Here is a 23823-nt window from a genome sequence, read left to right as displayed (position 1 = left end):
TATGTCTTTTCCACATTCTGAATTAAAATAGATCCTTTGGTATCACTGGTAAGAGAAGATACAATGGATGATTTTTAGTGCAGCATGCTCTTAGTGAATCTTAAGTTTTAACTTCACACTTGCAATATCTTAGCAGTTCCTTGGTTACTACTCTTGTACCTTTTGAATTCATTTTCTGGAATTTATAAGGAGCACTCCCCCTTCCAAAAAATGGGTATGTTATTTTTCCTTCTTTCTTTTCTTCTTCTGCCCTCCACCTTCCCTGCCCAACCAAGGCCTCATGCCTGCTAAGCACAGTGCTCCACCCCTCACCAGAGAATGTTAGTTTTCTTTTGCACTTGAGTAATAATCTGACAATAGGGTGGAATTCTATGGAAAAAAAAAAAGTACTGTGGAATTCTAGGAACAAAGTAACTTCTTGAACTTCCCAAATATTTTGTCCCATTGCTTTATAGCTTTGCTGTTCTGCTGTTAAAACCTGTTGAGTTTTAAATTTAGCTCTTTACATTTAGTAGGCTAGTTTCCACACTTTCTAATAGCTTCCCCAATTCCTTTTCACCATTCCATTGCTTGGGATGTGCCTGAGTGAAATTTAAACTTTCCCCCTTGTTGCTGAAGATAAGAAGATCTGAGATCACCCCTAAATCATTTTGAGACTGTTACTTTTCACTATTACTGTTAACACATAGTGGTGTTATGGGCTTGTTGCAAGTATGTGGAGACATTTATTTGCTGGGGGCTGACCAAGAGACCTCCCTCAAGGGCCGGTCCTTTCCTGTGCAGGGCAAACTACCAGCAGAGGTGAAAATTGGTTACCATTTTTCTGCATTTATTATAGTAATGAGTATTATCCATTTATCTAATATTTAGTTACAGGTTATTTATTTACTTATTTATTTATTACCAGGGATTAAACAAAGAGATGCTTAACCACGGAGCCACATCCCCAACCCTTTTTTTATTTTTATTTTGAGACAGGGTCTCACTAAGTTGCCTGGGACCTCTCTGAGTTGCTGAGGCTGGTCTCCAACTTTTATGATCCTCCTGCCTTAGCCTCTCGAGTTGCTGGGATTACAGGTGTGCACCACTGCGCGTGGCTAGTTACAGGTTATTTTTGAGGCATACGTATATAAATTTCCCTATAAGTTAATAGATTTTAAGCTGTGCAGAGCAGAGGACTGTTCCTCCCGCCCCCCACACTTAGTAGTTTTCAAGTAAAGATCAAGGAATTGCTGTGAAAATCACTCAATGATGGTTCTTGTCAGTGACTGACTTCTTGCAACTCCAGGAGGCATACACTGGTGGGCACTGGCTGGCGCTCATCTGTGCTTTTGCCATGTGTTTTTCCAAAAATCTGTGAAATCAAGTCTCATAGCTAGATGCTGCGTTTATCTGCTGTATGTGTCTGTGCATCATGTTCAAGTGCATTTTTAAAATAAAGAAATTACATACTGAGAGATCATTATCAGGATCATTAACACTTGTCTGTTTTGGATTTACCTCTCTTCCCTCTTGAAACTCATTTTCAGCTTTTTGCTATGTTAGGGAAAATTGAAATGGAGGTGGTGACATGAGTCAGCAGAAAAGTGAATGGAGGTACAAAGGCAAACCGGAAATACTGGTGGATCAGAAATCTCTCCCATCAGCAGGACTACGCTTGCTGTACACAGTTGACATGTTTCACAAGAAACTTTGTCAATTTTAGAGTAGTGTTCTTTGACAGTTTATGGAAAAGTTTAAGATTTTTCTTTTTAGTAGTTGGTAAATAGTACACATAGAAAAATTTCAGTTTGCAGTCCTCAGTTTAAGTTGTAAAAGGATTTTGGGGATTCTGGCCCAAATATTGCATAGGATTGCTACCATACACATAGTATTTTTGGGAGAATATAAATGATTTATATTTTTTATGTGATGGCTGATTCTCTCTTTTTTTTCCCCCAGTATATTTTTGGAGATTTTAGTCCTGATGAATTCAATCAGTTCTTTGTGACTCCTCGCTCTTCAGTTGAGGTAAGACAAAGCTGTTTTAGTGAATAAATGTAAATCAATACAATTAATGGTTGTATTTGCTTCTTGATTTTTAATTTGTTTTTGAATGAAGAATTCCAGTCTACAGAAAAGTACAGACTAATATGAGAAATGCCTAAACCCACAAGCTAGATTTGATGAATATTAACATTTTTCTGTATTTGCCTTATATTTTCAAAAAATGAAAAAACTATTACAGATGCAGTTGGAGCCTGTTGCCTCCATCTCATTCCCCTCTGTGCCCTGGAAGAGCTCTGTGGCAGGTGTCACATGCGGTTCCTGACTATGTTGTTCACCTAGGCTACATGCACATCTATTGTCTCCAGGGAGTAAATTGTAGTGTTCTGTGGGCTTCAAAATGTCATGTGAATGATATATTGTGTTCATCCTTTGTAGTTTATTTTAAGCTACTATTGTATGCTTCAGCTTATCTGTGCTTATACATTTATTCTTGTTCTTTGATTTTAATTGCTCAGTACCATGGCTCTAATGCAATAGTTTATTTACATGTCCTCCTGAGGACCATTTTGGTCTTAGGTTCAGCTGTTAAAAACATAGACATAGCTTGTCCTGTCTCCTTGAGTCCCTCTGTATGCATTCTCCGGAATGTGGGGTGGGTGGCCCAGATTTGTACCCCTGGGGGAAATGCGCTTTTGTAGTCTTCCTGGTGATTGGTTACTGGTTTGCTGTCTGAGAGGTTTTCAGTCTGCATTCCCTTCAGCCAGCCTGCAGGTTTTCTTCTTCACATTTTTTTTTGGGGGGGGCAGGGGCGTGGGTACTGGGGATTAAACTCAGTCAGGGACACTTGAGCCACACCCCCAACTCTGTTTTGTTTAGGATTACAGGCAGTGCCACCACACCTGGCTTTTCTTCACATTTAAAAAAAAAAAATCAATGTAAATTCTCAGTATTGGCATATTCTGAGTTCTAATAAATGGATTCTCTTTAAAAAAAAATTTTTTTTAGGGGCTCTGACTTTGCCTTGCCCACTGCAGTTGTGCTCTCAGCACCATTTGCCGAGAGCACCTTTATTTTATGTGGATGGAACACCAGTGCCTCACACATGCTAGGCAGGTTCCACTGAGCCCCAGCCCCAGCCCAGATTCTCATTGTTTTAATTCATATTTCCAAGATTACAGATAATTGATGCTAACTCATTATTTTCACACGCCCCTTGACTGTAGATTTTCTCTTCTTGAGTTACTTTGTCTTTATATCTTACCTGTATTTTCAAATCATGTGGCTTATTTTGTTCTTTTGATTTGCAGGATAAATAATCTTTGGTCTTACATGTTACAGGTACCTCTTCGTAGCATGAGGCTTTTAATCATGTGCCATACACTTTTTGGGGTGTTTTGTTGGGAAAGGGGAGTATGTTTTTTAACTTTAAAGTCAAATGTGTTGATTTTGTTTTCATGTTTTCTGGATTTATAATTTAAAAAAAAAACAATCTTGAAGAAAAACTTCTTTCTCTTCCCAGAGGGATGAAGACATTTTTGTCTGAGGTTTTTAAACTTTTTATTTCTACACTTGAGTGTGTAATACAGTCCTGACTTGTGTATTTGTGTGGCAGCAGGGCTCTGACTTGCCCTTGCCCACCGCAGTTGTGCTCTCAGCACCATCTGCTGAGAGCTCGGCCCTCAGGTGTTGATGGCCCTGTCTGTGTGGTTCTGCGTGCCCTGTCTGAAGTCTTCTGGTTGTCTCAGGCTTCTGGTAGAGTGGGAACCCCAACCTGATTCACAGGTGTTGGACCGCCCTGCACCCTTAATTCTTTGTTATGGCATGTTTGTGATCAGCATGCCAAACCCCATGGAGAATCTTACCAAAATTTCATTAAAATTATGGATTAATTTATAAAATAATTAATAGCTTTATGATGATGAGTTTTCCTGAAAATGATATTGTTATATTTTAATCATTCAGGTATTCATTCATTCCTTTTTTTTTAATATTTATTTTTTAGTTGTAGTTGGACACAATACCTTTATTTATTTATTTTTATGTGGTGCTGAGGGTTGAACCCAGGGCCCCGCACATGCTAGGCAAGGGCTCTACCGCTGAGCCCCAGCCCATTCATCCTTTTTTTAAAAAATATTTTTAACTGTAGATGGACACAATACCTTTAATTAATTTATTTATTTTTATGTGATGCTGAGGATCAACCCAGTGTTAGAGACAAGCACTCTACCACTGAGCCACAACCCTCATTCATTCTTTTTTTTGTATTACGGAATAAAACCAGGTCCCATGCATGCTAGGCAAGTGCTCTCCCAATGAGTGAAATCCCTAGCTCCAGTCCTCTTTTAATATGTCTACTCTCTGTGTTTAATGATATCTGTTTTAGTTTAAGAATAACATGTCTTTGTCATCTTTTCAGATTTATATTTTAGATATGAAGCTGTTGAAAATGGGATTGAAAGGGAGAGAAGTATATAAGAAGTCAAATCTTTAACTTTTCCCCCCTAAATATTTAGTTTTTAATTATAGGTGGACACAATAAATATCTTTATTTTATTTTTATGTGGTGCTGAGGATCGAACTTAGTGTCTCACGCATACTAGGCAAGCACTCTACCTCTGAGTCACAACCCCAGCCCAAATCTTTAACTTTTAATGAAGTTTAACTAGCCTCTTAGGTCCTTCACTGATAAGTACACACAAGCATATGTTTGCATGTACATTAAATATTCATGCATGGAGTTCTTTCATTGGATAAAATGGGTGGGGAGAGCTAACTGCTTTGAGTAGGGTCCTGAAGTCCAGGGCTGGGATCTGTCAGGGGCACTTCCATTTAACCTTGGCAGGTCTTTCACTCCTCTTCACCTTGGCTGCTTAAATTCTAAGAATTGTTTTTTAAAGTTGTGGAGGTAAGACTAAAAAAGAATATATTGAAAACATTGTATTTAGGCTGTATAGATGTAAGAAAGATTTATGCTTGTTTATTTCTGTTTCACTTTAGGAAAAAGAAAATAAAGTTTATGTCAGATTTCATTTTGGAAATTGAATACATTCAATTCGAAGTCATTCCCATCTCTTGTGATCATTGGTATCATTATGTTAAGGAATCTGAAGTCTGAGCCAGGAAAAAGTGAAAGTTATATTACATTGCCTGAGGCAGTAAGATGTATCTGTGTGTTTTAGAATTTTGTAGAACAAGCTCTGAAATTTAGTGTTTTCCAATAAAAAACATTTAATTAGGAAAAATGTAATCAGGTTTCATATTCCCTAATGTTAGTGTTGAGTTGTAACTTTATAGACTCTGCTAATGATCCATTTAAAATAATTTGTCTTTGAATCATAGGAAGACCTGGCAGCGCTTGCCAAGAACACTGCAACTTAACTTCTCTTTGTGATGAAGTATTTTAAAAATGATAAAGCCCAACTTCTGTTCCCCCTGGCTCCCCCATTTAAACAGGCTGGGCTGTCTTGGGCACTTCCTTTATTTCCTCATGCTTCCTTTTTTTTTTCTTTCCTTGTGTTTTTAATTTGATAAAATAGAGAATGCCCATTTACTTTACAGAAATGTTTTAAAATTCGCTAACGTCTGGTCTGATACCCGACATGTAGCATGTATTATGAAATAGGAATGGTGCAGAGGTTCAGGTCAGGCCACACCTTGCATTTGCAGAAGCAATGGCTGTTTCTCATCAAAATCAGGTTTGCTCTAGAAATCTCAGTGTTTTATGCATTTATTTGGACTTTTTCTTCTTCTTCCTTTTCTTCTTCCTCTTCCTCCTCTTCCTCCTCTTTTTTTTTTTTTTTTTTTTTGAGCATGCATTAAAGTTTGAGGGAGTGTGACAAATGCTGTTTATTCACCAAAGGGCCTAATTAATTAATTAATTAATTAGAATAATTAACATAATCGGATTCAGTTATTCTCAATATTATAATTATTACATTTCAAGAACCTGCTTTATAATGACATATAATTATGAAGTAGTAACTGTTTGAGGGGTTTGTGAGGACTGAGTACTGGCCCCTCACTTCCTGCACAACCCTTTGATCTCTATCTTATAGTAAAATAATTGCACTTCATTCATGCACCTTTTCTATCACAGGGCTGTAGCACAAATTAGAATCTGGCCCTAATTGTCATACGTGTTTTTTTAACTGTTAGGAAGTTGATGAGGTGCATTTCTTTGCATGAGGCCCAGAACTGAAAAGCCCCAAATTAAAATGTAGATTGCTGTAATGTGACAGCATTCCACCCTCCCCAAGCCACACTCCTCTCAGTGAGAGCTCTGTTGTCTATGGTTTGCTTGTTGGAAAGCTTGCCCCTGGTAAGACAGGGTGGCTATTAGTTTAATGGATGTGGGTGATGCTAAATATTATTTTAATTCTTTAAAGGTAACTGGTAACTTTCTAGGGCTCTGCTCTAGTTTATAAACCAAGGTGATTTAAAAATTTCCCCAGTGGGGAAAATGCCTTCAACTCATTTAATAAGCACATTTCCCCCCCTTCATAATCATGTTGTTAGTGCTTGAAATAGGGAGGAAATGCTTGTTTTCCTTGTAGCCATCTAGACTCTCTGTGTTGGAGGCAACATACACTTTGGCCACCACTGAACAAGCCCACAGTAACCTAGTGCAGCTATAGGTGCACGTGTGTGTGTGTGTGTGTGTGTGTTGGGGGGGAGGTTGTGATGCACAGTTAAGACTGATCTGAATTTGGTGTCCTTATGGGGCTTCATGGGAGGAGTCCTGCCTCTCAAGGGTCCTTCCAGTGGGGAGCAAAACATGGCCACCTCAGGAGGAGACTGAAGCATGACCTTTGTCGAGGACTAGAGCAGTATTTTCAGACTTACGATGATTTGATATTAAATCTGAAATAACTAGATTTTGGCTTTTTGTACTGTTCCGTTTGCATTTGTGTGGGGAATTTTATGTCTGCTATGATTTTTAAAATTTTGTATTTTTTTTAAAAATTGTATTAGTTATTGATGGACCTTTATTTATTTATTTATTTATTTGTTTGTTTGTTTATATGTGCTACTGAGAATCGAACCAGAACCTCACACATGCTAGGCAAGTGCTCTACCACTGAGCCACAACCCCAGCCCAAATTTTGTATTCTTATAAGTAGCTGTATAAATAAAAAGAGTGAACTTTGAACTACTCTTCCAGTTTTATTTTACTGTGTATTTATTGTATCAAGTTATCTTTTTATCCAGTTATCAGAGACTAAGGGGTATCTTATGTGTGGTTGAGATTTGTGGAATGAAAGGTGCCATGTGCCCAAAGGGGGGGAAACCATTTTAGTTATGCTGGAATTCATCCAACATCGAGTAATCCCCACATTACCGAATCAAAGCAAATGCTAAAATACAGAACTTTGTTCTGATACACGAGATCGTGACATCCTTTGGGCATTGATGCACCTGAGCTGGATGGTGGTCTGTGATTGGACCCTCCTATACCGATTCCTAGAGGTGCATTTGTTCACTTCCCTGGGACGCTCAGCCCTGGCTGCTGCTTGGTACTCCATGGAAACAGACCCCCTTCCTGAAAGCAGCAGGAAGACGTGTCCAGCATATCCTGAGCACTTGGACAGCATTGCCTTGTGTTGCTGGGCCATCCTGTCAGGGAGTGCTTCTGATGTCCGTGGGTAATATTCCCAGCTCACTGCCTCTGAGGGCTGAAGATTATTTTTTCAGTCTTTTCTCCCCCATGGAGAAAAAGTATAGGTGTAAAGAGAACTTTCTTCTGATGTATGGGATTATGACATCCTTTGGGCTTCTTGATGACATTTTTGTGCAGTAATTCAAAATAGTATAAATAGATCTCCATCTCCAGGGGACACTGTGTGTCATTGGCAGTGGCAGAAGGAGCAGATGTTAGGATGAGAGTTTGCACACTGCTTCTTGTAACTGAAGCAGGGCAGAGTCATGCTTCGTGGTATCCTTGACAGCTCTGTGCCCACTGCTTTGGACAGACGCATGCCTCTACTCTGACTGTGGTCCACCTGAAGTGTGGCATGTGGACTGGTCTCTGCTCTACAGGGGCCAGGTGCAGTGTCCATGTCAGCACTTGTCTGTGTGCTGAGTATGGTGCCTCCTGACCAGGGGACTGTGTACAGCTGCAGGTCCTGAGGTGTTGGCTTCCCTTCTAGTCACCCCTTTTTTTCCCCCTTGTTTTCCTGTTTGTCATTATTTTCAGGGGCAAGAGCTTAGGGGTAGGTGTGAGGGGTTATCCGTTGTGATTGCCGAATTGTCTTGCTAAGAGTTCATCAGCCACTCAGGCAGCAGCTCCACAACAGCAGTGGGTGAGAGCCGCCAGAGAGCTCCCACCCCAGTGGGCCCCAGCCCCATCTGGACTTGCAGGCCATTGTGCTGCATGGATGTGTGAGCAGATGTGGAGAAGGGTTGCACAGAGTGATGGTGTTTTGGTTTCTGTTTGCTTCCAGGTAGCAGATATTTGTTCTTTCTTACCTAATTCCTTCTCCTAAATTTTCTTTTTCCACACATGTCATGTGAAGCATTCCCAGCTCTTGGATCAACATGGACTAGCTAGGAAGAAGTACTGGAGAGGTTCACAGTATGATCCTGCTTTTTACAAGGAAGTCTGATTGTGTCATTTGCTTTCTCTCAAACAAGAAACATGATGTCTAGCCATCGATTCCTTTATGCGTGGGGCACTGTGTTTAAAAGGGAGCCATGATCTCAGGCCCGTCTTTCTGGTGGGCTATTGTGCTCTGCTCTCTGACAATAGACCTGGTCCTAACCTCTGCTGCTGTGGAGGTCATGAAAAGAGTGCAGATGGTCAGGAAGAGTCATCTTCACTAGTGGACAGCAGAGGGTCTGTGGTCTCTGTGGTCAGCCACCAACAGCCCAAGAAAAGGAAAGAAGTCTGTGTCAGAAGCATTTATTGTAGCCAATTTCCATGTCTGTTAGAGTTCATTTAAAAATTTGGCCTCATTTTTGGATGTTTCATAATGATAAATATTTGAAAGCATTTCTATAGTGTTTTTTTTCCTTAGATTTTAGAGACTCACTATGTATGTTATTCTAGTAAAAGTAATGTCAAGAGAAGTTGTATGGATAAAGGGTTTTAATGAAATATTGCCTTAATGTGCAGGAGAAAGTATTGGGTTTTAACTTTCTGTTGAATTAAAATTTGTTTTCTGATTCCTTGTGCAGCTCCCTCCGTACAGCGGAACAGCTCTGTGTGGAACACAGGCTGCAGATGAACTGCCTGATGGTAAGCTGGTTCTCTCCTATTTCCCGACTCGGTTCTGGCCAGGTGTCCTTGGTGGGCTGCTACCTGCAAACATTGCTGTCCTCTGGTTCATGCTTTTTGAATCAACATTTCTTTGTAGTGTTAAGTTGTTGAACCACAGTGTAATTCATCAGTGAGCTGCTCTGACTGGCAAACTGGCTCTAAGGGGTGTGTTGGACCTCAGAGTCCAGGACTCGGGATTCAGCCTAGGGAATGGTTGTTTAGTTTTTTTCTTAAGTGTTCTCAGCGCCACACGTGTGCCAATCTTTATAGCCTCACGCTTAGGTTTCAAGAGAGTTTCCTCGTTTTGCTGCTGGGGGAGCAGCAGGCCCAGGGATGGGTGGTCTTGTGGGTAGTTTTTGGACATCTAAGGGCCATCTGGAACTGTTGTTCTTTGCCTCAGGCTGTGGTTGCCCTCTTGGGAATTCAGGGAAAGGCTTCATTTCTTGGTGTGCCCCTCTTTTGGACTTGGTCACAGACCCTGGGCTGATGGCCAGGGATGGCACTTATTGAGATGCAACCATTTCCTTTTATTTCAGCACCAGTGTTGAAATGCTAGAAGGCTCTGCAATCAGCACAGGCTGCTGTCTCAGGCTGAAACCTGTCTAGATCATTTTCAGTTCGCACTAAAGGCCCTTGCTGGCCTCTGAGAAGCTGAAAGAATATTATTTCTTGGAGAGCCAGGAGTTTTGATTCCCTTTTTAGTTAGTGTGGTAAGACTTGTGAAAAAAGATTTACCAAGTTAACCTTTTTATTCTACATAGTAACATTGAAAGTGATTGTATCTAAAGTTATCCATTTTATAAGAAATAGTAATATAGGAGACTATAGGGGAAAGTGCAGATTTAATATTAGCTGAGGATGATTAATAAAACAGATGAAGTTCTGGGGACCCAAAAGCCTGCTGTAGCCTCTAGGCCACTTTTCTATCTGACTGCACATGCTGGGGGCTGGGTCCTTCCTCCTGTGCCTCTGCCGAGCACGCAGAGAGCATATGCCGCTGCATGTTCTGTGCTTACAGATGCTCTGTTCTCCCTCCTGTGCTTTCTTCCTGGTCCCACACCCTCTCATCCACTCCCCCTTTAGGCTTTTGTACTTCTTGGCTCTCCTCCTCCATTCTCTGCTCCCTTAATCCTTCTTTTATTCTACTGGAAACACAGCTGGAATATTGCCACCTGCCTGTGTGCTAGGCCCCTGTCTCTGAAGCCTCTTTGCTCTGTGTTTCCATTACTTTGGTTACTCTTGATGGGCCTGCCCCCCTGGATGGCAATGGGTCTGCCTCCCTTTCAGCATGCCCAGCTGTGGGTGGCAGGGACACATTAATTTCTGAATGCCTGTCAGCTGCACAGTGTATATCCATCCAGAAGGCTGAAGCCCTCAGTGTGTTTGTTGGCTGAATGATTTAAGATGCTTTCTGCTGCTGCCTCCCACCACAGCCAGCTGCAGCAGACCACCTGCAGGCACTTCCTCGTAGCATCACTTTTTATAGCTCTGCCTTTTTAGACAGTTTCTAGAGCTCTTCATAGCCTCACCTCAACCCCCACCCCATTTAGTTGTCCTCCAGGTTCCACGGACCTCTCTGTAGCTCTTATTGAAATGACCTGGTCCTGTGCCTAGCAGCAGTCACAGCTTCACCTCACTCTCTGCATCCTCCTCCTCGGTTGGCTTGTCTGTCTCCTTAGTAAGTGTGAGCTTCCTGCATGGGGACCTGGCCTTGCTCACCTCTGGCCTTCCGCCCCCTACCTTGCACCTCGGGCCACTGTACTGCACGTACTATGCACCCTTTGAGAATCGCTGCCCTGGGATGTTGTCATTTCATCTGAGCTGCTTCGGTTCCTTCAGCAAATCTGCCTGCAGCACCTGAGTGTAGCCTTCCTGTCTTCCCATGTTGAGAACCATGCCCGCAGGCCTCCTCCACTCTCTCCCGACACACTGGGCTCTGCCTGAGCTTTCCACCGTGCAGTGCACTTGTGTCCACTGTTAGCATCCTCGGGAAGAGGAACTGTCCTGGCTGTGGTTTTCGCCTTCCAGTGATGCCAGCCAAACAGTACTGGGTGGACGTCTAGGTGGTATGGGTGGCATGTTGTAGCAACTGTGTCCACGCTACTTCCCCCCAGCTCATGTAACGCTCTGAGATTGAGAGTCGAGGTGGGGAAGGCAGTGCTCTGCTGGAAACAGCCTTACCTGAGCAGCATGCTGAGTCCATGAGGCTTTAAGCACGCACCAGCATCTCGGGTTCCCTGGGTGGGTGTCCTTCACCCAGGCACATTCACCTCCGTCCACATAGCTTTGCAGCCTCACACATCATGAGTAGGTGATGCTGGAAGCAGAATGGACAGTCAGCCCCTAGACAGAATAACCATTCTCTTTTTAATGAAGGAAACAAAAAATGAATACCCAGGGATCAGAGGACACAGGCTGTCCTATTGGTAGCTTTAAGTGTAGACTTGCTGATAGGTGTAATCATGATCAGTGTTCTTTCCCAAGAACTTTCTGTTGTTGTGGGCAGGATTGCATCCCTTGCCCGCCCCAGTTATGATACTAAAACAAATGGAAGACTCAGCTCAGTCGGCCATTAGGCACCTGACTTCTTCCCTCCCATTGACTAGCACATCATTGCTTCTGTTGGTCTGTATTTTCCTTTTTGGTGCTGGGGATTGAAACCAGGGGCGCTCAACCACTGAGCCACATCCCAGCCGGTTTTTATTTTTTGAGACAGGGTTTCATTAAGTTGCTTAGGGCCTCATTAAGTTGCTGAGGCTGGCTTTGAACTTGTGATCCTCCTGCCTCAGCCTCCAAAGCTGTTACAGGTGTACGCCACTGTGCCTAACTGGTCTGTGTTTTTTATTCCTAAAAAAAGACTTTGGAGCCAAGGTAAAACATATTCAGTTTTCTCTAGTAGGACACCATTCTTGGTGCAGTGTGATAACTTTTCTTGAAATATGTTCCTTGAAAAAACATTGGCCCCTTATGCTAGACTCAGTGACATCTTCACTCTTGCATTAAAAATGAATTATAAGTCATGTGTCCTTTTCTTAGCTTCAAACTTAAAACCTTTTAGTCAAATAGAGGGTAACATTGATGCTTGAAGTCTATTGAAAGACACAGTTCTCATATTCAACCTAATTTTAGAGAAATGAGCTATGAAGATATGTACAGTTTGTCATTAATGAATACGTAGATTATGGCTAACAGGGAGGAAGTATAAAAAAGTTCCAAAGAGATATTTAGAAGTCCAGATTTATCTGTTGGAGTGTTTGGAAGTGTCTTTGCCACTCATGGAGTTGATGGAGTCCACCTTAGGAGGCCATTTCCATGTTTCCATTGAGGTACCCGTGGAGGAGGCCCAGAGACAGTATATGCTTCTGGACAGGATTCTTTGTGTACCTCATGTGTCTGAGCTCTTGAGTCACACTAATTAGAGAAGCTGACGTGACAATGTTTTGGTCGCCATGTCCCCCCCAAGCCCCCAAAGTAAGTTGTCCAAAGTACATATTCCCATAAGCATAAAGTAAGGTGTAAGCAAGTTTCCTTTGAGGTTTGGTTGTTGTTTTGTGGTGCTGGGAATTGAACCTAGGCATGCGCTGTCCACTGATCCGCCTCACAGCCGAGGTATGTACAAAAACAAAACTTTTTGTTTTAATTTAAAATTTTTTTTTAAATGTTAAAATTAAAAAAAAATTTAGTTATTGGTAGACTTTTATTTGTTTATTTTTTGGGGGGCACTGGGGATTGAACTCAGGGGCTCTCAACCACTGAGCCACATCCACAGCCCTATTTTGAATTTTATTTAGAAACAGGGTCTCACTGAGTTGCTTAGCACCTCACTGTTGCTAAGGCTGGCTTTGAACTTGTGATCTTCCTGCCTCAGCCTCCTGAGCCACTAGGATTACAGGCATGTGTCACTGCGCCCATCTGGACCTTTATTCATTTATTTATATGCAATGTTGAGAATCGAACCCAGTGCTTTACATGTGAGGGAAGCACTCCACCACTGAGCCACAACCCCAGCCCAAGACAAAACATTTTTTTAAAAATGTTTATTTTTTAGTTGTAGTTGGACACAATACCTTTATTTCACTCATTTATTCTTATGTGATGCTGAGATTCGAACGCAGGGTCTTGCACATGCGAGGTGAGTACTCTACCACTGAGCCACAATCCCAGCCCGACAAAACATTTTTTTAACCACAAATTTATTTTAACTTTTGTCTTCTAAAAGTCTTCCTTAGTTACCCAAAAGATTGAAGAAAAGCATAGGTTTTTATTTTTCATATCTCCATTGAATATAATTTTATAGATATTATTTATTTTCAGCAAATTATTTATTAAACATAGAAATTATACACAGAGAAACACACACACACACACACACAAACACACACATTTATTTATTTATTTTTTTCTTTTTTGGGGCGGTACCAAGGATTGAACTCAGGGGCACTTGACCACTGAGCCATCCCCACCCTGTTTTGTATTTTATTAGAGACAGGGACTCACTGAGTTGCTAAGCACCTCAACATTGTTGAGGCTGGCTTTGAACTCCCAATCCTCCTATCTCAGCCTCCCAAGATGCTGGGATTACAGGCGTGCACCACCACACCTGGATAGAAATAAAATATATTATAGATTTGTTAAATTAGGAAAACAATTTGAGGTTTCAGTTTTCAAAAGTCATTATTGGCACTTTCATAGTTTATAGAGCCATGGTTTTAACTAAGTGGCTATTTACTAATCAGTTTCTCTCCAAACAGGACAAGAATATCAGAGAATTGAGTTTGGTGTTAATGAAGTAATTGAACCCAATGACACTTTGCCGAGAACCCCCAGCTACAGTATTTCAAGCACATTGAATCCTCAGGCCCCTGAATTTATCCTTGGTTGTACAACTTCCAGAAAGACCCCCGATGGCATCGATAAAGAGGTGAACTACAGCACTGTTGACTGCCAGTGCCCAGTCTCTGCCCTCACTTTGCATAGCAGTTCTAATGTGGAGGCAGAAGTTTTGGAAAATGATGGTGTCTCTGATGGTCTTGGACAAAGAGAGCGTAAAAAGAAGAAAAAACGGCCTCCTGGGTATTACAGTTACTTGAAAGATGGGGGCGAGGAGAGTGTTCCCACAGCAGCCCTGGTCAACGGCCACGCCGCTTCAGCAGGCCCCACCAGCGTGGGTGCTGAGGACACAGGGTTTCTGGGTGATGTGCTCCCACCTGTTATGCCGAGGACTTGTGGCAGCCCTCAGAACTCCGTGGACTTCATCAGTGACACTGTGCCTGACGGTCCTTTCCCTGGAGCACTGGACGGAGATGCCAGGACTGCGGGGCAGCCTAAGGGCTGCCATGGGACTGATTTTGAGCAGCCCTGCCTCCCTGCAGGTAGCCTGCTAAGGACAGCTGTGGCTCCGTCCTACTCTGGTACTGATACTACTGAAAACCTTGGAGTTGCAAATGGACAAATACTTGAATCCTCCGGTGAGGGCACAGCTGCCAACGGGATGGAGTTGCACACTGTGGAAAGCATAGACTTGGACCCAGCGAAGCCCGAGAGCGTGTCACCTCCTGCTGACAGCACGGTCTCTGTGCCCGGCACCATTCCCATTAGCCAGCCTGCCAAGTCCTGGGCCAGCCTCTTCCATGATTCTAAGCCCTCTTCCTCCTCACCTGTGGCCTATGTGGAAACCAAGTGTTCTCCTCCTACCCCATCTCCCCTGGTCTCTGAAAAGCAGGTTGAAGTCAAAGAAGGGCTTGTTCCAGTTTCAGAGGATCCTGTAGCCATAAAGATTGCAGGTACAGTTAAACAGGTGCAGGGTGAGTGAAGATGGGCGCACATCTCGTGGACTGGGGGGAGCAGTGGAAGACAGTGGGGCTTGCTTTCGCACTCTGGTGACAGCCGCAATAGATGATGTGGATGGGGGGAGTTTGAAAGAGTGCCTGTGTCTTAAACAAACATTGTCTGATAGTAAACCACACAGGAACACCACGCGGGGAGGGATGCCGGACCTTCACGTTAAGTGACAAACAGTTCTTGTCTGTCATGAGTCCTTCCTCTGGTTATAGATCCCCGTTCCATTTCTTGCCTTTTGGTTTGGTAATTCAGCTCCCCTGCTGAATGTGTAAGGAGCCTGTTCCCTGTGACAGCCGTTCTGCAGCTTCAGTGTGATGACCCCTGACTTGTACTCACTTTGTACTCTTTCTTTCTTTTTTGTATTTCTTAAGATGTAAGGAGGCATTTTGTGAATATCATAAGGTTTTCCCTTTTTAAAAAATATTTTTTAAGTTGTAGATGGACACAATACTTTTTTTTTAAATTTGTTTTTATGTGGTGCAGGGGATCAAACCCAGTGCCTCATGCATACTAGGCAAGCGCTCTACCACTGAGCCACAATCCCAGCCCAGTTTTTTCTTTTTTTAGTGACTACTTTGATTGAGTAGATGGATTTTATTCAGAGTTTTAGCACACCTAAGCCAGCTGTTGACAAGAAATGAAAAATTGAGTCCAGCCCAAAGTTAACATTTTATTTCTACTCACAGTAAAAATGTAAAGTAGCCAGGCATGGTGTCAAATGCCTGTGATCCCAGCTACTCGGGATGCTGAGGTTGAGGAGGATCACAAGTTCTAGTTCCGTTTTAGCAACTTAGGCCCTGTCTCAAAATAAAATATAAAAAGGGCTGGAGATATAGTGCATCGGTGAAGCACCCTTGGGCTCAATCCCTAGTACCGTAAAGTGAACAGTGTAATTCACAGGATGGGTTTAAGGGGAAGGTAGAAGTCAGAGCTTCCAAGGAGCTGTGTGGTTTTTTGTGCCTCATCAGTACAGGCTGCTGCTTTAGGTGTGAGTCTGTCAAGGTTGGCAGCCAGCTTTTCAGGCCGTTGCCCCACTGGCCAAGTTGTAGGCAGACTCGTTTAGACTTGTGTGCTTCTGCTTTAGCACTCTGACAGCATTCAGTGCCAGAGTGTATAGTGAGCCAAGACAGGCACGCCAGATTCCACCACAAGAGAGCACCGTCTCGGATGGCAGTAGGATGACAGCAAGTGATTACTGTCTTTCTTGCTTTATTTTTAAAGAATATTTTATTTCTTCCACTATTATTTTGAATCATCTTGCTTTTCTGGAGGTTCCTTAAAATGAAAAAAAAAAAATCTATAGATTAACCATCATTATTTGGGGTAGTTTATTTAATACATTTAATATATTTCTTTTAGAATCTATTCATTGCAAGGGCCTGCTGTCACAGTCAGGATAAGGCATTGTAAGCCTTTGCATAGATTAATAAGTCAAAAGTTTTTTTCAAACTTACAACAAAAATGTACATCAGAATGTTTTAAAAACCGTGCATTGTAAGTTCAGGGTCTTAAAAGCATTGTAATTATACTTTTATTCCTGTAAGTTACTTCACAAAGGAGAACCTTCCATCTCTGGAAATGTTCTCATTCTCTATATTTAAAATAAGAAAGAGAAGTTCCATTCAAAAAATCAGTCTGCTCAGTCATGTGCTTTAAAAGTGCTTCAGTACATATTTGCTCCATTCTGTGTATTTTGGAGTCTGATGGCAAACCAGCTTTGCCAAAGACTGCAGGTAGGGGCCTGCCAGTTTCTCAGGTGGTGGCAGAGAGCTTGCTGGGCACAGTTCAGGTTGTCATTTTTTAGTAGGCATCATGTCTTCTTCCCCAGTAGATTTATTTTCTTTTTCTTTTTTTTTTTTTCCATGTGTAAGCAGCAAAGAGGTGTTCATTGCAAGCTAGCTCAGTCCTCTACGTGCACACAGCAACTGGTGACGCTGAGAGGCCAGTAGATTTATTTTCTAATGTTATTGTTTTGTTTTTGTTTTGGGGTACCAGGGATTGAAACTCGGGATGTGGCACCTGACCACTGAGCCACATCCCCAGCCCTATTTTGTATTTTTTTAGAGACAGGGTCTGACTGCGTTTCTTGGTTCCTCGATTTTGCTGAGGCTGGCTTTGAACTCAGGATCCTCCTGCCTCAGCCTCCCTAGCTGCTGGGATGACAGATGTGTGCTACCGTGCCCAGTCCTTAATATTATTTTGATTAGGCTAGTTACAAAGATGTGCTCACTCACTCTCTGAGCAGAAGTACAGTTCCTTTTAAACTGTTCCTTTCTTTGGCTCTTGTTGTCAGCATTGCCTTCTGTGAAATGACTCAGTGACAATGCTCACTCTTGGGGAATGGAGGGCTGAGGTAAAGTGGGACTGTTGGGAATTTTTAACCTTTACCATTTTCTCCTGCTTATGGATTTACTTTATCAGAATGATAAATAGGTCAGATTATAGTCCATCTACAACTAAAAAAATACACACACACACACACACACACAAAGTCAGATTCACTACCAAAGATTTCCTTTAATGGGCATATTTTTCAGTGTAGGCTTACTTATTTTAAGTAGCATTTAGTTGAATGAAATGCTCATCTAACTAAATGAGAATATGACTTGTATTAGAATCTAGCTGGTTCTACTGAGTTTTTTTTTAATGTTTATCATAAAATTCTATTATATTTATTAAATGAATTAATTTTTATTAATTTATTACATTATTAATTAAAGTTAATCATAATACCTTGGGAAAGAGAGAGAATGAAACAGTTCAGATACCCCATCTATTCTTTTTTGAATTATTTCAGTAATCACTGTTTTTGATCCCAGATTATTTCTGATGCCCACTTTCCTGGATCATCTCCTCTATCATTAATTAAATCTGCTTAGTAATTCCAGCTGATTTTTGTATAACCAGAAGTCAGATACAGATCAGGAAGGCAAATCCGTTGTAAAGGAAAATAAGCATCATAGGAGGCACAGTGGTGCTGGGGATGGGACCCACGTCTCCAGCTCGCTGGGCAGGTGCTCTGCCCTGAGCTCCACATGCACTCATTTGAGGCATTTTGAAGTAAAACACAGCCATTTGATTACCCAGAGACCATTTATCCACTTGAATGGTTTGACTTTTATCATCTTTTCTGTGTAACTTTGCAACATTTTGCTCCACTGGCTGTTTAAGAGGAGGAGATGTCGGGGAGAAGCAGGTTAACTCAACACTGGATGCCACTCTCTGAGTCTAGCGAAGTGTGCATCTGAACAGAACAGGGGAAGGAGTCTGTTTCGGGGCTGGTTTATGTTGCTCTAAGAACGTTGTCATTTTCCATTAGGAATAACTGAGCCAGGAGGCAACAAAAGGAACTTGAAAATCTGGGTAGCTTGTGTTTGACAGTGGCTGTGACTCAGGCTGTGTTCAGAAAGCATTGTGACAGGGGTACACCAGGGGAGGGTGGTCTATGCTACTGCCTCCTTCATTGCTTACACAGAGTAACTGCACACAGGAGCTCACAGCTAAGCACCTGCTTCAAAGACAGTAACTTTCTTCTGGGCTCTCCCAGGGACACAAGTCGTATTCCAAAGTAAACTATGATTAAAAACTTCTACAGTACAAATAGAGCTATTTTGGTTTGGGTGTTTAAAATCATGCATCAGTGTAGTTTGTTTAAAGGCTGGGCAATGAGAGAGATGAGTCTGTATTCTCTAATCAGATTCCAGTGAAAGAGAATCAGGTAAAATGAGGTCAACTCTAAAAATATGCTGCTAAAGTCTGGGGCTTGCAGTGTTGCTGATCAGGCTGTTTCTACATGGTGTTGCATGGTGGTTTTATGCTTAAAAGTTGTTGCTGAAGAGCAGCAGTCATTTCCAGTCGGATCTGCTCAGAAGGGTTGATTTCCATGTTCATGTGTGCATGAAGTATAAGTAAAAATATGTCCTAAGACTGTTCTTTGTTTTGATGGTTTATAAATCATATTATATACCTTCCCCTTCTGTGGGAAATGATCTCAAATACTTTGCACCCTTCTGAAAACTCTGAAGTAGTTAAAAGCTATGCCCCTGTTGGCAGGATGTCACCCTATGGGTGAGAGGCAGCCACTGGCTGACTCCATGTGTGTGTGTCCTTGCTTATCTGTTGTGTCTGTCTCGTGTACAAGTGACCTGAAACCCTTGACTTGGAGTTGATCTGTGGCCAATGGGTAGTGGGACATTTTGGTCACTTTGTTGTTCTCCACCTGATTAGATGACCAAAATACCTGTGTCCTTCCAAAGTGATGATGATGAGGAGAAGAAAAGCACTGTAAGAATGTTCTGGAGAGTTACGAAGGTTAGCAGAATAGCAGGTCAGCATCAGAATGTGGATTTGGGGGTCAATTATTGACCTTGAGAACCAGTCTGCACCTTGGTTTTTCATGCATGTTAATAGGTAATGTGACCTCTAAATCCTAAGTTTAGGGAAACAAACTTTGATGATATCAAGGTTTATAATGCTAGTATTGTCATTGAGTTCATAAATCATTTCAGGCGACTCATTTGTAACAGCGCGTGAGCTGTGTATGTCTTGAGAAAACAGAAGGGATGCTAAGCAATTTGTTTTTTCTGAGTGTTGTCAAATTTCATAAAATAGTTGAACTTTAACTCAGCCTTTTAATGAAGTGAACACAGGGGTTTCAGTTTTGTATCTCTTATCATCTTTTGGCATTTCTTGCCAGTGGATGAACATTGACCTGGGCTGCCCCACCAACCCTTACCAAAAGATGGGTGGGGTATGGGAGTGTGCCCCTGAAGTCAGCTCTGCAGGATTTCCATGGTCAATGGCTCTAGCGGTGGGAATTGAAGCAAGGCTGCTGGAAGGGGTCAGTCTGCTCTTGTGAGCCGATCTGGAGTTGTTGCCCTCAAGGGAGATGAAGCAGATCAAGCCATCAAACCAGCAGCGACGGTTTTGGAACACAGGTCCATTTTAAAGTTTAAACTCCAGAGACACTCCCTCCTTCTGCTTCCTGGCCATCCTCCTTTCTTTTGGTTCTTTTGACTCCCATAACTATAGTGCCTCTTGGTTTTAGTCTAGGAATAAAATAGCAAATGGAAATGATGGTGTTGCTAAAGGAGGCACTTAATTAACCAAAGAGTGCTGCTAGAAAGTTGAAAGTGGTGCTCACCTCACTAGTCCCCAAGTCCCCATCTTGGCAGAACTTGGTTTGGTAACTGGGTGTTGGCTGGCAGAAACCAGGATTGCCTTTGCTCTGAGTTCTCTCACTGTGCCACAGAGGGGAGCTCACCAGCCCCTCCATGATGTGTTGGTGTCACACACTTTATGGCTGTTGAAGTTACTTGGGGAAAAGGCATGATGTGCAGTTGCTACAAAACTGGAACTGTAGGATTTGGGGATATTTGGATCTTAAGAGAAAATCCTAGACAATAAGGTATTTAGTCTGAGATTTTTTAGAATCTATCATTCCTTTCTGAAATGGAACTTTATTAATATATATTCTCAACATGTTCAAAACCTATAAGTTTAGGGAATTTAGTTTAACTATTTCCTCTTGGAATGCTGAAATTATTTTCTCAAACCTGTGCATGAATTCCCTTTTCTTTGCACCTGTATTCTGCACCTCCATGTAGGTGTTGTCTGTACATTTCTTTCCTCATGCCCTTTTGGTGCTCTGCACCTGCAGTTCATTGCAGGTGAGGAGTTAAAGTGATCTGCTCTAGATTTAAAGTGAATGGAGCGGCAGAGCCTTCATGGGAACCCAGGTCTTCTGGTTTGTGTGCCTGGGCTCTTGCCCAGAGCCTCTCATGGGCTTTCTTAACTGTGAGGTGAAGTGAGCTTTAAAGTCCCTCAAGTCCTTTCTAGCAAGTTGGAGTGGAGTCATGTGTTGACACCAGCAACCCAGATCTGCAGATGTTTAATCCACCTGTACTGCTGCCCCACACTGTGTGCCAGGCAGTCTGGGCCAGCAGGCAGTGATTTTCCTGCCTAGAGGGCAGCCCAAGGCACAGATGAGAGGGGTTCGGGGGAGTGATCACCTACCTTGGGCGGGAAGGGCACAGGGAAGGCAGCCTTCTGCAACCAGGAGGGGTCGCAGTAGCAGATTGGAGACTGGGGACCACAAAAGCCACTGGGCGCTGTTACCTTGGACAGGGAAGACCCTGTTGAGCAGTAAGTGTGAGGTTTTGTTCTGGAGTAGTGTCCAGCTGCCACTAATTCAGGACAGAGAGCTGTCTCTGTTGCTTGGAGAGCCACGTGGACAGCCTTCCGGGCCTTCAGTGGGGACTGTTTTCAGGCACAACATCTAGAGAATCACATTTTAAGGTCATTAGAAGATGCTAATAACAGATTGACACCGTATTTTAGTTTATAAAAGATCTATCACTAGAGAAAAAGTTTGGAGGAGTAAAAATAAGCATTAAGAAAATGTAGAATGCCAATATCTCGTTTTCCATCTGTAAAAATTTGTTCTGCACTTTGGGCGTGGATGGTGCTCGCCTTATAATTCCAGTGACTCTGGAGGCCGAAACTAGAGGATCGCAAGTTTGAGGCCAGCTTCAGAAATTTGGTGAGACCCTAAACAACTTAGTGAAACCCTGTCTCAAAGTAAAAAATAAAAAGGGCTGAAGATGTAGCTCAGTGGTAAAGTGTTCCTGGGTTCAATTCCCAGTACCAAAAATGCAAAAACATACAAACCATTGTATCAGAGGACTCTTTGAAAGGATGTTAAAAACTTGAAAGAAGCTGTACGGAATGTCCTTTTGGTTGTACAACATGTTTCAGTCTTTGCTCTTTAGATATTGCAGGTATGTGTCCTTGTGGAATGCTCTGTTGGTTGCAGTTCTTGAACAAACCACTAGGTGATGCTAAAAGACTTGAACTTGATACCATGGAAGAGAACCAGGGAAGGGGCTTTTATCTCCTTAGATTAAGCAAACCATAAATTGGCATTGATTTGAGGGAAGGGTTGATATAGAAACCAACAGGTTCTGTCTGACATGTATACATGGCTTCCCAAGTCAATGCTGGCAAGCAATCAGCTGCAGTTGGCTCCAGGCTGGGTGTGTTCTGAGGTCCTGTTGGGCTCTAGGGTCACAGCCTCCAGCATTCAGGTAGAGTGGGCCACAGCTCACTTGAGAACCTGAAAGCAGCCTGTTCCCAGGTGGGCTTAGTGCAGCCACTCCTCAACCTGTTGGCACCTCGCCTCCCTTTGGAGGCAGAGTTAGCTTTGTCATTAGTGGGGTTTTCTTGTTTTGAGCTGAAACTCTTGAATTCAGAGGACTGTCGATCATTTGTAATCAGGTTTGATGTGGGAGGGAAGTTTCAGACAGATCTGGGTACCTCGTCTGGGTTGGTTCCTTCTGTTTCCCATCAGTGTCTGCTGAAGAAGAGCGAGTGTCTTCAAGCCCTCCCCACCTCCTCTTACACCTTTACCTCTCATGTCATCATAAAAATAGAAGGTTCATCTCCCTCTCAGAACACCAGTGTATGCCCCGTCCTCATTCCTTCCTGTGGTCTGGTGCCACTGCCCAGCCAGGCCTCCGCCTAGTGCTCCCACTGACTCTCTCCACTTTGGCATGGGAGCCATTGTTCCTCTTGCATCAGAATGTACACTCCCTGCCCTGAACCCTAGGGGCTTGAGTGTGTGTTTGTGGGAGTATAGATAGGTGACTCCCTAGGCTGTGTGTGTAAAGCACTGCGGGTGGTGATGTTCCTTCTGTCCACCTCTAGGACTGAACTTGCTCTCTCCTTACCACACAAACAGAACACAACTTGCTTGTCCTGTTGTGTCCTCCTGGGGAACATGGGACCACCCCACCCCCACCCCCAATGACTGACTGCTGGTGTCTGTCTCTGTTCCTCTACAGCTTCCATGTGCAGCCGTCAGCCCCTGACTGGCCTCCCCAGTGCTTCTACAGTCCGTATACAGCACAAAGCATCATCCCCCAGCCCTGACCAGCTGAGCCTGCTGTAGGACTATAGCTGGGAGTCCAAGTCCCTTTTGTCACTGGACTATGAGCTGTCCTAGAACAGGGCTGCCACTCAGTCTTCTGGGCCAGGTGGGGCTCAGCCAGGGTCCGCTTAGTCATCAGCAAAAGGCAGGGTGTTTTTTTAATGAAGGCTCCTGTGGTAGGAAGACTGCTCACCTTGAGTCTTATGGTTACATAAAAACTTATGCAATTGTTATTAGGTGTAGGAATACTATGCCAAAGATTTTGGGGTATGATGCTGCTTTAAGACATTGTGCCATTGCATTAGAGTATCGATGTGTGCCTGGAAACGCACAGGTTTGGGCAAAGCAATTATTGACTCATTGCTGTGCTGTGGCACACACTAGAAATGCTTACCTGCTGTGGTAATTTGATGAAAACAGTGTAAAAATCTACTCTTAAGTACATCTGAAGCCGTAGGAAGAGTGTCTGAAACCTCAAAGTAAAAGGGATTTTTAAGTGGAGCACAGTGCATATTGGAGAGGAAGAAAGAGATTGGCCACTGAATCAGGTAGAGCCAGGTTTTACAGCTTGGTCCAGTAACATGACCTTAGTTTTTTCATCTGTAAAGTGGGGATTATAGTGGTGCCTCGAGGGCAGTGTTGTTATGATGATTATAAATAATGTAGATAAAGCTTCCAGCATGGTGTCCCCCAGATGACAGGTACCATCTGTGCTGGGTGTCACCACATGTGGTCTTGGGGTTCAGTTCTGTAACTGACTGTCACCCTGTAGTAAGAGAGGTGAGAAGAACTTTACAAGCTTAGTCTAGTT

General features: G+C 42.8%; 1 protein-coding gene across 2 annotated transcripts in view; it reads left to right on the top strand.

The window, feature by feature from the left end:
• The first annotated feature begins 1722 nt into the window (after positions 1-1722).
• The window catches only part of Usp10 (ubiquitin specific peptidase 10), a 42063-nt gene continuing 19962 nt past the window's right edge, over positions 1723-23823 (top strand). The window contains exons 1-3 of one of the 2 annotated variants that reach the window (XM_048792589.1): positions 1723-2010; positions 9163-9223; positions 13996-15027. In XM_048792589.1, the coding sequence (XP_048648546.1) occupies positions 1891-2010; positions 9163-9223; positions 13996-15027 (1213 nt within the window). In that variant the 5' untranslated portion in view covers positions 1723-1890. The remainder of the gene's footprint in view (positions 2011-9162; positions 9224-13995; positions 15028-23823) is intronic. The other variant, XM_015496278.2, reaches the window with a different exon arrangement.

The sequence above is a fragment of the Marmota marmota genome, unplaced genomic scaffold (genome assembly GCF_001458135.2).
Source record: "Marmota marmota marmota unplaced genomic scaffold, marMar, whole genome shotgun sequence".
NCBI lineage: Eukaryota > Metazoa > Chordata > Mammalia > Rodentia > Sciuridae > Marmota > Marmota marmota.
This window is presented reverse-complemented; position numbering and strand designations above follow the sequence as displayed.